Source organism: Xiphophorus couchianus, chromosome 11 (assembly GCF_001444195.1).
Source record: "Xiphophorus couchianus chromosome 11, X_couchianus-1.0, whole genome shotgun sequence".
Taxonomy (NCBI): domain Eukaryota; kingdom Metazoa; phylum Chordata; class Actinopteri; order Cyprinodontiformes; family Poeciliidae; genus Xiphophorus; species Xiphophorus couchianus.
The window spans coordinates 32,049,412-32,064,941 of NC_040238.1; the positions used below are offsets into that span (position 1 = coordinate 32,049,412).

The 15,530-nt window shown below is 36.4% G+C and overlaps 1 protein-coding gene across 1 annotated transcript; it reads left to right on the top strand.

Moving 5' to 3' along the window:
• Positions 1 to 256: 256 nt before the first annotated feature.
• On the top strand, positions 257 to 15,177 carry LOC114153750 (single-minded homolog 2-like). Its single transcript, XM_028032507.1, has 10 exons — positions 257 to 760; positions 5,033 to 5,097; positions 6,046 to 6,135; positions 6,467 to 6,575; positions 6,890 to 6,975; positions 11,204 to 11,403; positions 11,580 to 11,686; positions 12,254 to 12,401; positions 12,499 to 12,652; positions 13,873 to 15,177. The coding sequence occupies exons 1-10, from the start codon at positions 586 to 588 to the stop codon at positions 13,909 to 13,911; spliced, it is 1,173 nt and encodes a 390-aa protein (XP_027888308.1). The 5' UTR covers positions 257 to 585; the 3' UTR covers positions 13,912 to 15,177.
• The last annotated feature ends 353 nt before the right edge of the window (positions 15,178 to 15,530 follow it).

The following is a 15,530-nucleotide window of genomic DNA, read 5'->3' on the forward strand; positions in this document are numbered from 1 at the left end:
GAAGAACTGTTCTTAAATTGAAGGCCCAGCATGGAATTTACAGAAGAACCATGTTTAATCCATAGTTATGTGAAACAAAAAATGATTTTTGAGGAAGGATGCTGCAGCATTTTTCCTTATAAATGTGAGAAAGATTTCTGACTCAGGGCAGACTTTACCCCCCCCCCCCCCCCCCCCCCCCACACACACACACACAGAGAGAGAGAGAAAGAGAGAGACGCAGCTGAAGTGTTAAGAACCTTCCTCAGACTCTCCCTCGGCTCAGCATGTTGGGTTATGATTCTGCATCTTTATTTTTCACACATTGCGTTGAAGTGAACCAGAGAAGGTTGATACCCTGTTAAAGTTTTAAACAGGTTAGTTTGCGGTTACAGAGGAAGTAACCGCAAACTAACCCGGAATCCCGAAAGGGCTTTTTTTTTTTTTTTTTTTTGCATGAAAATGACTTGGCGTCCATCATTTCAAGGTTAGAGACCGTCATCATGATGCTCCAATGCATGTTGTTCGCGCGCGGTTTTCTGGGAACAGCTCGTGAAAGAGGCTAGCAGGCGGTTTTTTTCTTTTGTGCGAAATTCCGTCCTAGAAATGAAAGAAAAATCTAGAAACGCTGCAAAGACGCGGAGAGAAAGAGAGAATGGGGAGTTTTATGAGCTGGCAAAACTGCTTCCTCTGCCGGCGGCCATCACCTCCCAGCTGGACAAGGCCTCCATCATCCGGCTGACCAGCAGCTACCTGAGGATGAGAGCTTTCTTCACACACGGTAAGAGATTTCTGTCAATTCAGGAACTATGAAAGGCCTTTACAGTCAAAGTCAGTTCAAAGCAGGAAGTATCTATTCTTTCTCCCCCAAAAATCTCAAAAGAACTATAATAATAATAATAATAATTATTAATAATAATAAACGCTAAAAACGTTCATTTTACTCGAACTAGACAAGGTCGCTTTGCGGTTCTTTATATGCATGAAGATCATTAAAAACTGCTCTAATTCTTTTATGCATCTGCATCACCGATTGTATTTCATAATGCAGTAATACTAACATAAACTCGAGTTTTATGACTTTTGCACAATTATTTTAATTGAATATTTATTAGTCTTTTATAATTCTATGCAAATTAAATTATGTTTAACTTCCATTTTAGGCTAGTTTACTACTTCTAGTATGTTTTTTTTTTAACTAATATTAATAATAATAGAAACTATAATAACATCAATAATAATAATAAACGCATTACAATTAATAATATTAATATTAACAATAATAATAAGAGCTAGGGTTAAATTATTATTATTGTTGTTATTGTTGTTATTATTATTATTATTATGTCTCCTGAATGCTGGATATGCTTTCCTGTTTCTTTAGGCTTAAGAATAATTGATTCTGATCGCAGTGCAGTTTTTGAAAGGTGTTAACGGAGATTGAATAAGTGAGTTGTTAAAGTCTTGATTACTTTTGGGTCTTCTGATGTGAAGTGTTCGTTGGTACCAAAAGCTCACAGTCTGAAATTTGATCTGGTTCTTGTGGATCTCCTGGGGGCCCGTTCAGAAAACGGGATTAACAAGCTCTGAGTAGAAGGCAGATACTCTGAATAAACCTAATCATGTCATCAACCCTAGACAGATAACACGTTTCACCATGGCAACGGAAGAGAAATAGAACCCTGAAAAAGTGCAAATTTCTTGTCAATGTAATTAGAAATTTAGTGATGGAATAAGGACATTATCAAAACAAACAACAACAACAACGAAAAAATGTAGAAAACAAAGAATAGGAATCTTGCTACAGCAAAGAGTTAATGTGACACACAGAGTTGAAAGTGAAAACCCAGGATATGTTTCCACAGAACTCAAGAGTTTCACTAAATTTTCAAACGGTCCTGTGATAGAACCCACCTGCTGCAGTACCTTGATTCTGCTTGAACGATTGTCAAACAACAGAAACAGAGAAATAATTAAACAAACAAGAAAAAAACAAACAAAGTTTTATAGGGGAACTTTTCTGCCACATTCCAAGAGCACATATTTTCAGTCTGAAAGTAGGACTTCATGTCTTTTGTTCTCAAAACTTTTAATACTTTTGCTTACATTTTTGTTTTGAAAGCAAGACTTCATGTCTTTCTTCTCAAAACTTGTAGAGCCATAGTCTCTGGTCGGACTCTCTGCTCCTGTAGGAAACTGCTTGCTTCTGGAACAAAATGCGCTGGTGACCTCTCAGCCAATAGAATGAAAGTGTTTTACTGGGTTTGTTTGTTTCCTTCTAGCGGGTGTGCCTGTGTGGCTACTATCGATTGTAGCAACCTGCGCCACTCACTGGATGTAGGGAGAAACAACAGCCTCAGCTTTCTGTTCCATGTTACTCTAAACATCCACTAGCAGTGTGCTACTGATCACTAACATCTTTCTGATATTAGGCAGGAGTTTGTTCACCCAACATCCCTACATCCAATGGATAGACACACAGGCACAGCCGCTAAAAGGAAACAAATGAACCCTGTACAACACTTTGATTCTATTGGCTGAGAGGTTGCCAGAAGACAAAAGAAAGCAGAGAATGTAAACAAGTAGAGAGTTCTGCAAGAGAGCGGTGAGAAAGGTTTGAATAAACATTACAAGTTTTGAGAAGAATGAATTTTCAAAATGAAAATGTGTGCTCTTGAATTATGGCAGAAGATTTTCCCCATAGCAGTCAAATAAAATTGTCTTCATCTCTTTCTCTCTCTTTTTTCACTCTCTCTCTATATATAAAACCGATTTTTTTTATTAATCTTTCATGAACCTACTTCTGACATGTAAGGATTTGGAGATGACAGTTACGTTGTTTGCCTGCTCATTGTACCTACAGCATTATTGTGCCATGTGTCATGTTTGATTTGTGTTGTTAATTCATTAACTTTCCATTGATGTGTAAGGTAACTGATCATATCTTACAGATTCATTTAAATTCAGCTTATTTCTTATAGCACCAATTAACAATGAATTTCCTTTCGAGGCACTTTGGAAAAAGAAGTCTTTTCAATTCAATCTCACATATATTCCATTTAATTCTAGTTATCAATAACTGAGCATTTAGCTCAGTTCATCATAAAAAGTTTCTCTCTAAGGAAACATAGCAGATTGTATTGAATCGTTGACTTTCCAGCAATCCCTCATACCGAGCATACAGTACATATTCAGTAGTGACAATGGAAAGAAAAAACTTAGCCATCACGAGTGACTGGGAGTTTGAGAAGACAGAGCAGAATGTACAAGAGGAAACAGATGAAGTGATGTAGGATTATTTTCTATGTCGTGTAAGACAGTCAAATAGATTAGTCATGTTGTCAATATAGTACTCTGGAGGAATATCATGAGGTAAACTATGGCTAAAATTTTGATGACAAAAATTGTAAATTGCAATGGTGGGAGATCAATGGCAAGAGACTGGACAAGATTCACATTTATGCTTTTATTGCAGTTTGTGACACAGAAAGCAGAGCACAAAGAAAAAAAAGCTAAGGTAGGAATAGGGACACATGTGAGACAATGTGCTGTAGGAATTACTGTCCTGTCTTTCTTTACATGCTGAGAAAAATTCTTCGATGTGATTAAGGAATGAGGAGTAGGATGAGAGGAACTCCATCAGAATCTTGTTGTGGGTTGCAAACTATTACCTGATGGTGTTGGATCAGTGGAGACATTATGACCGCATTATTATGTCCTTGGCCTCTTCTCCTCTTCCTCTGCTTTACTCCCTAACTCCTCCGTCACAGTCTCACTCTTCTTTTAATCCTTTCACTGTCAGAAATGTAACATTGTGGTGTTCTCCAGTTTTATACATTACATATTTACCAGTTGATGGCTCATGAGATGCACCTTCAGTTAATTTCACAAAACTGATTGATCATTGGCTGAACTGGGTGGTCAGTAAAAAATGAATGAACTCGTTTTTTAGCTGTTGGTAGTGGACCTTCTTGTCCTGCAGTTCTTAGGTTTGAGTCTCTTAAAGACATTATTTAGCTCATTGGCGCTATTCTAGAGAATAAAAAAGTTTATGCATATTTATTCTGGAGTCTGGTAACACCTGTTTGGATCATATCATATGTAGCAGCCCAATCAGCTGATGGGCGTTCATAAACTCTGTGGGGATGTAATGAAGGTGAATATTCACAGCAGGCAGTTCAGTGTTTGGAAAGAAGATACATGACCTAATGGTCACATGTCCAGACTTGCACCATCCAATTATATCCATATTAAGTGATTGATGAAGCAGTTTCTGTTTTAGAAGTTCTGGTCCAAAGACAACGACTACTGCCTTGTCAGAATTTACAAGAGATTTATGCAATATTTTTTCAGGATGCTTACAGAAGCAAATTTCTAAACCATAAAGGCTTACAAATGTGTATCATGAGGTTTGTATTTGCCTTTTTTTTAATACAGATTTCCCATTCATTTCTGAAGTTTGTTTAATTTTGAAGCCTGGAATTGTATAGTCCATCTTTGTATACTAATCTGTACCTTTACATTATAAATGGATCCTTCTTTATTATTTCAAGGTCAAGGACTTACTTTCAGAACTCCCTCATATTCAGCTCTTCACCCCAAACAGAAAATCTCCTTCATTCTTTATTTTAATCATCCTTTTAGCAACAACTGTTGAATTTATATCATCGGCTGGTTTATAGGTGTGGTCAGTTGAAAAGTGTGTGATTTCAAAGGTAAAATAAAAAGACTGAGATAGTCTTTGTGTTTATAGTAGAGAAATTTGGTCAGTGCTCAGCAAATCTGGCCATGCAAGTCTGGGTTGCTGTTACATTAACAGATTGAGAGTTTTTATTTGTGGAAAATGTTAGTAATAAACCTGCACAATATTTAGTGGATGTACTGGTAGCAAAGTACTGCTTGGACAACAGTAGCTATTAGCTATTTAGCTGTATCAGATATTAAAGCTCTCAATGCTAGTAATGTATTTCATAACACTTGTTTAATTATGCAACTATACATATTCATATACACAGGTAAATATATAATTTGAATTATCGTTACATCATTGTAGGTATGGGTGGATGGAGCAATTTGCCAAGTTTGGGTCTGAACATGTTGAGCTCCCACCTTTTACAAGTAAGTACATTGTCTTTCATTTTCTCCTGCTGTTGTTTGAATATGACATGTTGCAGTGTTTTCAATTAAAGTAATGCTTTGTACTCAATCAGTTTTAATGCTTTCCACAGGGCAGTATATCGTTTCTAACAAAATAAATATCTATTATTAAGTTGAACTAACAAACTGCCAAGTTTGAAAGAAATGAATATAACCTTTGCTCTACTCGTCATCCCAAAAAATGTGTTTGGGTCATGCAATGATCAACACACCCTACAAACATATTTCTGTATGGCTCAAAAAAACAGAAGGCATTCAGACTTAAATTTGATTGAGGTGCTGTGGCAGAACTGCAAACTAGTAACGCATACTTCAAAACTAACAACGTGGTTGAATTAAAGCTGTTCTGCAAAAAAGAGAACCAAAATTCCCTCACACAATGACAGTTATCTCTAACAGCAGATGACAGTTGTTGTAAGTTTAGGAGGCAATTATTTTTCACACAAGTTGGTTCAGATAATCATCTTCCCGTGAAAATGAAATAATTATTTGAAACGTGCTTATTTTATCTGCATAGCTATGTTTTTCTGGAATTAAAATGTGTGTGATGATTTGAAACAAAAACCTTGGGAAAAAAGCAAAAACAGCAGACATCTCATTCTCACAATATGAATAGGATTACACTGAAGTGAAAACTGCTGTGTGATATAGTAGGATTTCATGGGTAGAGACTACTGTACTGCACTGTGGGACTATTGACTTAAATGTAATTCCATATATATATACAGCCCATGTAGTATAAGCTGTGTTCATACAGATATTCTAAAATGTCTGGAGAACCTTTTGCTGGCATTTTAGCAAAATGCCTTTTGCATTTTGCTAAATAGTTATAGTTTTGCTTTTTCTCAAAAGCAAAACTATAAATCTTTCTTGCTGATGGAAAATGGCACCGACCTTGTTGCTTTTCAGACTCTAGATGGCTTTCTGTTTGTTGTTGCATCTGATGGGAAAATCATGTACATCTCCGAAACAGCATCTGTCCACCTTGGCTTGTCCCAGGTAGGACTCCAGCTCAGATCTGTGGGCTTTTTCTTGTATGATACAATTCATTCATTTTTTTTTTAAATAACTGTTTTTTGCCAGGTTTGTCCCATTGAGATCGATGGGACAAACAATTTCAAACACAGTTTCCCCATGAATATATTTTATATATTATGGTATATCATCTATTTGATATATATTTTAATATATTTATAAGTATTACTATAAGTAGCTTACCTTTTGGGTCTGTAAGCATGTGATTTGGATTGATCTGTTAGTGTTTAGTTGTGACAATGAACACTATATAGCCTGGAAAAAATATTAGCTGCTGCAAATGTGCACGTTGCAGGTTGAACTAACAGGAAACAGTATATTTGAATACATCCACCCATCAGACCATGACGAGATGACGACAGTACTAAGTTTTCAACAGCCACCTCACCATCACTTCTGTACAGGTACCTCAAGCTCTCACAATTTAGGTTGTTCTAAAGTGTTTTTAATGTTCTAATTTTAATGTGTATGATCATTTAAACTAGATGAAAGAAATCAAAATGGAAAATCCTTTCAATCTGCTGAGTGTGGGGCGACACACCACCTATTAGACCTGTGTCTAATAGGTGGAATAGGTTTGCCTTGTGTGTTTGTTGTTTTCTATATTTACATTAAGCTAGAGCGCCTTCTACACCATGTTGCTGAAAAACAATAAAGAATATAAAGGTAATATTGTCTGTACAACATGTGACTCAATGCTTTGGTTTCTATGCTCCAGAATACAAAGTTGAACGATCCTTCTTTTTGAGGATGAAATGTGTTCTTGCCAAAAGGAATGCAGGATTGACATGTGGGGGCTATAAGGTATGTGCAGCATGGTTTTTTAATTCTAATTTGAGATTTCTTACAGCACTGATAACTTCAACATTATCTAGCGCTCTGACCTGTAAACTGTGCATAAAGCTCAGGGAACCTAATAATCCCACGGCAAAAGAGGAGAGACACCAGTTTCAACACAACCAATAAAAGTATTTTTTAAAAATCAAATGAATGATGTGTGGAAAACTCCAATCAGTTTGTTATGTTCATATTTTCAAAAGTTGAGTATTCAAATATTGTATGTCCAGAAAAGCAGAAGAGACTAAACAAAAAGCTGCACTGTCTGTGGTATGAAAGGGTCAAAGTACAGAGGGATTCTGTAAGTAACCAAGTTCAGGCAGCCTGGGAAAAGTGAATCCTACGGTGGCTCTGAGGTGCAAACCACTTCAGCAAATTGAAAGCACAATTACAAATTACAAAAGCACTACAACATTAACGAAACAGAAAGGGTATGTCCCAGTTGGAGACCTAAGAAATCGCTGATTGGACAATAAGTATGAATACTTATACGCTGAGTCCTACTTACGTCACCGCCATCTTGACAGTGGCAGTGGAGAAAACATGCTGCGTGGACTTCAACGGTTTTACTGTACAAAGTGGAGCCAATGCCTTTATGTTAAGTTTTTTAATTCATATCTTGAAATAGCAAATTCACATTGAATTATGGAATTGTGTTACTATGTTCATGAATACATCACTGTAAAGGTGATGTATTCACACATGTACTGTATGTGTTCATCAATAAAAACGATTTATCAGAATCAGCTGTACCACAAGTAATTCTTGTGCCAGAAAACATTTAAATAATCACATCAAAAAGTTTGAAACATTGTCCTTTGTTTTTTTTTTTCATTCCTATATATAATAATGTGTGAGAGTTTGTGTCTGTGGCATTCATTAACTTAAAATATTTTGCAGAACGGCACTTTACAAAGTTCAGTCCATTTACCTGTATTAGCTTGCTGGTAGATAAGACACTTTCAATATGGTGGACACTATAACGTATCGCAACAACGGGCCGACCCGCTCAAGCGATAACTTCGGGTTCAAAAGCACTGTCGTCCAATCAGCGATCTCCAACTGGGACATACCCTTTCCGTTTCATTAATGTTGTAGTTCTTCCGTTAATATTGTAGTTCTTCCATTAATGTTGTAGTTCTTCCGTTAATGTTGTAGTTCTTCCGTTAATATTGTAGTTCTTCCATTAATGTTGTAGTTCTTCCATTAATGTTGTAGTTCTTCCATTAATGTTGTAGTTCTTCCATTAATATTGTAGTTCTTCCGTTAATATTGTAGTTCTTTCATTAATGTTGTAGTTCTTCCGTTAATATTGTAGTTCTTTCATTAATGTTGTAGTTCTTCCATTAATGTTGTAGTTCTTCCATTAATATTGTAGTTCTTCCGTTAATATTGTAGTTCTTTCATTAATGTTGTAGTTCTTCCATTAATGTTGTAGTTCTTCCATTAATATTGTAGTTCTTCCGTTAATATTGTAGTTCTTCCATTAATGTTGTAGTTCTTCCATTAATGTTGTAGTTCTTCCATTAATGTTGTAGTTCTTCCATTAATGTTGTAGTTCTTCTGTTAATGTTGTAGTTCTTCCATTAATGTTGTAGTTCTTCCATTAATGTTGTAGTTCTTCCGTTAATATTGTAGTTCTTTCATTAATGTTGTAGTTCTTCCGTTAATGTTGTAGTTCTTCCATTAATGTTGTAGTTCTTCCATTAATGTTGTAGTTCTTCTGTTAATGTTGTAGTTCTTCCATTAATGTTGTAGTTCTTCCGTTAATATTGTAGTTCTTCCATTAATGTTGTAGTTCTTCCGTTAATGTTGTAGTTCTTCCGTTAATGTTGTAGTTCTTCCGTTAATGTTGTAGTTCTTCCATTAATGTTGTAGTTCTTCCATTAATGTTGTAGTTCTTCCATTAATGTTGTAGTTCTTCCATTAATGTTGTAGTTCTTCTGTTAATGTTGTAGTTCTTCCATTAATGTTGTAGTTCTTCCGTTAATGTTGTAGTTCTTCCATTAATGTTGTAGTTCTTCCGTTAATGTTGTAGTTCTTCCATTAATGTTGTAGTTCTTCCATTAATGTTGTAGTTCTTCTGTTAATGTTGTAGTTCTTCCGTTAATGTTGTAGTTCTTCCATTAATGTTGTAGTTCTTCCATTAATGTTGTAGTTCTTCCATTAATGTTGTAGTTCTTCCGTTAATGTTGTAGTTCTTCCATTAATGTTGTAGTTCTTCCATTAATGTTGTAGTTCTTCTGTTAATGTTGTAGTTCTTCCATTAATGTTGTAGTTCTTCCATTAATGTTGTAGTTCTTCCATTAATGTTGTAGTTCTTCTGTTAATGTTGTAGTGCTTTTGTAATTTGTAATTGTGCTTTCAATTTGCTGAAGTGGTTTGCACCTCAGGGCCACCGTAGAATCCTAAAGTGAGTATCTAAATTACTTCCATCTACAGGTTAAGTCCAATGGCATCAAATTTATGCCAATAGTCCACCACAAAAATGTCTTACACTCCTCACGAGCACAATTCAGTTACCAAGAGGTTGATATAATAATTAAACTAGTAAATAACTATTGCCTGTTAATTAATAATTACTTTCAAATTGTGATTTTATTGGTTGTTATGTAATAAACATTATAGTGTTTGTATTGTATTCCAGATCTTATGATCTGGAATACAATGTGACTGCATTTACTTCACATGGAAACAATGTCTTACATTGCACTATGTGTATGTATAAGGTGCAGAAAGGTTGAGGAAGAGCCATTGAATGAACTGAGCATAAATTATTGAAATTAATTAATTTTAATGTATTGATAAATACGCTAGCACTGTATCCCTGGCCACAATGGTGACAGAGTGCGACAGGATGCCTGCGGCTCCCACAGCTGTGCCGCAAGATGCCAAGGATCAATGTGAATGTGGATCGTGTAAACGTTCGTAGTGAATTCAAATTGTTGCCTATATGTTATGCCAAACATATGCCAAAAGTCTTATGCCAAAAGTCCATCATGAGCATGTATTACACTCCACAGTCCATGGGTGGGCTGTGAGTGTGTCTGTTGACACTGCGATGATGTCATTTGATGATGTACTTTAGGTGTCCAGTTTCTCTGAAATCTCTTGGCATAGTGGTTTGATGCACGCTGCCCCGTTGACACTGTATGCGCTCTTCTGCCGTAATTGATAAAAAGGTTTGGCTCTTAAGATTTGACAACGGAATTATGGATTTGCTACTAATATGGTTTCGTAGCAGATTCTACCAATCAAATCACTTCTGTGCATGTATGGCTTGTATCAGCCAAAAAAGAAAAAAGAAAAACGGGAGAAACCATGCAGGATCTGTACATGGAGACAAATCTGGCTGGGGATGACTGGGAAAAAACCTATCAGCCAAGCCACACCTGTGGAGAAGTTAAGACTATTCTGCCTGAAGCTGATACTTACCCACAATCTGGAGGTTCTGTTTACAGATTCTGTTTGTTTGAGTGCTATAGCCCCAATCTCACTCCAGCTGCTTCATTTGCAAAAAGCAAATATCTGGAAGTTCTCCAGCCAGATACTCATCGTTTCACTATTACTCCTTTAGATTCCGTCCATCGGCAACCATAAAATTATCAGACAGACCTGATAGCACCAGTTTACCTTTGGAACCCAGTCATGACGGACTTAGGGTTAGGGTCCTGTTTAGGGGACACAAAGACTCATATAGTAAATGTTAATCCCAGAATGCATAACAATTGAAAGGTATTAAATATGCTTTTAATTAAATCTACATTTCTGCATTTATTTTTTTATCCACTATTAACATAAAGTCATGAGACAAAACTAGAGCATTCTGACGAGGCACATCAGCACTATGTGGCCAGGAGTTATTGAGAAAAGAACACCGTTTCCACTGTGAAAAATGGAGGACGCTCAGTTTGGTTCGGAGGCTGCTTTACTGCATCTTGTACAGGGTGCCTCGAATCTGTGCAGAGTATGATGAAATTGCAAGACTATCAAGGCATTCTGGAGAGAAATGTACTACTGTTAATGTCAGAAAGCTCGGTTCCAGTCACATGTCTGGTAGACCACAATGGTCTTCCAAGAGGTTGAAGATCATTGTAGGCTTTTTAGTTGTTAAGAGACTTTCCAACAACTTTGTCCTTGTGTGTACTGTATATGAAGTACCATGGGACAGTAGAACTGTCATGCTGTTTTCTAGGTGATCCATTGCAGTGGCTACCTAAAACTCAGTCTACACAGGACTGAGATGACATTGTACGAATGCTGTTATCAGATTGTGGGTTTGGTGGGAGTCGGCCATTCCCTGCCCCCGAGTGGGATCACTGAAATCAAACTTCACAGCAACATGTTTATGTTTCGGGCAAACCTGGACTTAAAACTCATCTTTTTGGACATGAGGTAGGAGACACATTTGCTGCTTCCTGAAGAATCTCACCCAATCATGTAAAAATATGTTCTTTATATAGCTGTTTTCAAATATTGGCTTTGAACTAGTCTGTTGCTAACCACTTTACTGCAGCCCTTTGCTTTTGAGATAAGTGTCTAACTTGTGTCCTGTGCTGTGCTGGAGCCAGCGTTGCTGAGCTGACAGGCTTTGAGCCTCAAGATCTGATTGAGAAGACCCTCTACCACCATGTTCACACATGTGACGTTCTACACCTACGCTATGCACACCATTTATGTGAGTTTTCTAAATCTCTGGGAATATTTTCAGTTGATTTGCAATTAAGGAATAACTAAGGAATATGAAAAGACAAATATTGGAACTCTAAAAATAAAATGGACAACAAGTGGTGATTCCACTGCAAACAGTTTCCTTTACCCCACAGAATGCCTAAGTTTCACAGCCTTTAAGACAACCTGGTACCAAAACAGGTTGAATAGTCTAACTTTTATTTTGTGGTTGTCTCTCAGTTTAAAATCCTTTACATTGCATATTGTACAAGTGATTAGTATTTTTGAACGTTAAAGTTCAAACCCAGCCACTCTTGCTTATCAACAAAGTGATTTTTGAAACTGACTTCTAGGTTTATAGTAACATAGTAGCAGTCAGTTTCCACTAGTATACCAATGATAGTTATCTGAGGACCTGATCCAAGTTTCTAAACTTACTTAGCTAATTGGTTCCCAGTTGCACCAAAGTGCTGTATTAACTAGAGCTAGTTAACAGAAGTAAAACATGGAAGGTCCCCCAGACCCTGAAAGGTTTTACTACTTTTGTCTGATTATGGTCTTTGTGTTCTTTTAGTGCTTATTAAAGGACAAGTGACAACAAAGTATTACCGCATGTTAGTAAAACATGGAGGCTGGGTGTGGGTGCAAAGCTATGCAACCATTGTCCACAACAGCCGCTCTTCCAGACCTCACTGCGTGGTCAGTGTGAACTACGTTCTCACGTGAGTTTGTGTCTTAGTAGCTTATCAGATATTCTCCATGAAGAATAAATGATAAGCCAGTTTAAAGCCTAACCGTCTGTATTTTTTTTCCCCACAGAGACACTGAGTGCAAGGAACTGCAGTTATCTGAAGACCAGATCCAAGTTGCCAAGCTTACTTCACAGTTTGTCTTGAGTCAGGACAACCACAAACAGCTGAGAACTAAAGACGTCAAGCAGAGGACCAAACTCAGATCAGCTCCTTACACCCAGGTGGCTTTTCTGTTTTTTTTAATCATTTGTTTTTCTGCCTATTTTTTTTACCAACTTAAGTGACCAGATGAACCTCTTACATTTTTATTTATTTTGTGACTAAATCCTAATAAGATTGTGACTAATTTAAAATAGTGATTCTAATGTTAAAGAAGGTTGTAACTTTTTTTTATTATGAGACAAGCTTAGGGAAATAAAACTGGAGTAATGTAGGAAGGCAGTGTCTTACATTTATATTTATTTGTGCAAATAGAGAAAAATCTGTTGTTCAATAAATATTATTGTTGTTGAAGAAAAGTCTCACATCAGAGCAACATAGCTAAAGATGAAATTACAAAACCCAACTAAATAATTTGCTAACATGGGTTTGTTGATGTCTAGCAGGCGGTCACTAGGCTTCTCCAGCCAGCTGTCTCCAGTTTCTCCCCATGGAAGAGGCTCTGGAAGGAGAGAGTCAAGAATATAATTGATACAGTCTACAGAAAGAAAAGATCTGCTTTGACAAATGAAGCAGATCAAGTTTCCTGCAGCCCTAAATACAGTCTGAATGTCCAATATTCCTACAAACACCTACATGTGAATTCCCATTGCCGACTTCCTCATTCAGTTCCCTCTTCTCAACTGCCTCATCCACTCATAAGCTCTTTGGGCTTTAAAATGCCTAGTGAGTATAATACTGAGAACTCTGCAGCCTCCAACAGACATACAGGTGATGTTCACAGATTTAAAGAGTCCTTAGAAGTACTAATAATTTTGTATACGGGCTTTAAAATCCAGACCCACCTTCCAATATATTTTCTTTTGGTATTATCACAAGACACAACAAGGAAGAAATAATTTAATACAGGCCAAACAGAAACTGACCTTTCTTCAATTCAATGTATTGGTGTCCAAAATTCAATTCAGTCTATTTATACAGAGTTAAGTTAGTTAATTGGAGGAAGTTTGAGAGACACTGCTGGCAATCTTTTCCAACTAATTCGTCCTAAATAATGATAATCATACAAAAATTCTTGCAAAATTTCACTTAAAGAACAGCTATAGAAATATGACTGGAGCTAGTGTTGGTGTTGTCTTCTGTCATTTTTAGCCTGTTAATGTTTAAGGATCCTAAATGAACACTTACATGCTGTACACGTATTGTCCTTAACACATAATTCTCTACCAAGTCGCTGCCTGTATTTTTTAATCTTTCATTTTTTTTTTTTTTTTTTTTTCAGAACCTGGGTCGTCAGCAGGTTAGAAGATTACCTCAGTAGGTAATCAGCCTGCTCTCAGCTGTGTGAAGGACAAGTTAAAGAGTCTTTTCAGACTCCTCTGCAGTCCATGGAGGGGTCTGGTCTACGCCACTGACTCCATTTATCGAGAAAACAAAGAATTTAAGGCTCAGAGTCAAATAGAATAGTGGACTTTGAGATGGTCTGACCCAAAAGCTGCTTTTATCTCAGCGTGAAGTCTGGTATCAAATAAGCATTGTATTGAATCAGTTTCCGTGGTGCTGGAGAAAAACTGTTCTGTACAAAAGGAAGTGCTCTACAGCCAGCAATGGAAAAAGAACACATCGGTTCATCTGCCATTATCAGAAATGATCCACCAGGGTGGATGGTCATTTTGTAATTCTTCAAAACAGTGTGTATAAACTGTGGAATTAATTTTTACATTTATTTAATTTCTTGGGTTTCAAGGCAAATAAAATGCAGGGTCTATACATATCTGTCTACGTGTTGATCAAGAATAAATAGCTCTTAAATAAGACATCTTTGTTTTAGTTCAGGGCATGCTGGTATAAGTGGGTAGTGAGAATATTTTAGTGTTTAGCATGTTAGTACATCATCTTTCTTTAAATAAATTACTACTTTATAGTCCAATACACTGCAAGTAAAAGGCAAGATGAAAATGTACAGAATACAAGCAAAGTACAGAATCTAAAAACAATTACATGGCATTTAGTTAAAAAGAGCAAAATATGAATATAAAACCCTAAAAGCTAAAAAGGAATCAGCTCTACTCCAATACTTCAGTTGAACAGCTGGTTAAGCACCGGGATCATGTTCAGGTTTGACTAAGGCTGCAATGCAATAAAGTGCTAGGAGTTACAGCGCTAATTACTAAAAGGTTACTGAAAGCAAAAAGGCTAAGCTAAGTGTGAGGAATAACACACAGGTCAAAGTACACCCTGGTGGAGTCGCAAAGTAGTTCCACAGAGGAGACTGTCATGTCCCCATCTTTGGGTCAGTTTTTTGACATTCCAAAAAACAAACAAAAAAAACACACCATGAATTATTTTAAACCTCACATTTTACACCTTGCAAACAGGTTACCTGGGTGTGTTGATCCAAAAAATAAAGTCACCTTATTAAGTTAAAAGAATCTTCACCTATTTTGGAATAAGTGTTATTTTGCCAGGCAACTTATATAATACAATGTTCATGCTTGTATGTCAAAATATTACACGATTGAAGTAGGTTGTTTGATTATGATATTCTCTGGCTGCTGTATAATAAATATTTACCCAAGTCTTTAAAGGTTTGTTTTCCTTTTGATGTTCAGGGTTCAAAATAAAAGTTTCTGAATAGACTTCAAAAATATGTAGAATAAATGTTTTATTGAGATTATTTTCTACAATAGTCAATAGCACGGACACATCCGGACATGGAGGAAAAAAGAATCAACATGAAGGTTTCATGTTGATTCTGCCACCATGTCAGTGCAATTCTTCAGGGTCTTTAAGTGTAAGAAGCAAAGGACAATTTATGACTGCAACTAAAGCCAAAACTGTTAACAAAAAAACAAAACAACAAGTAGCATGTTTTACTATTACTCTAATAATATTCCCCTTTCTTCTGCTGAGCTCTTCCTTTTCATTTAAGCAAAAAGG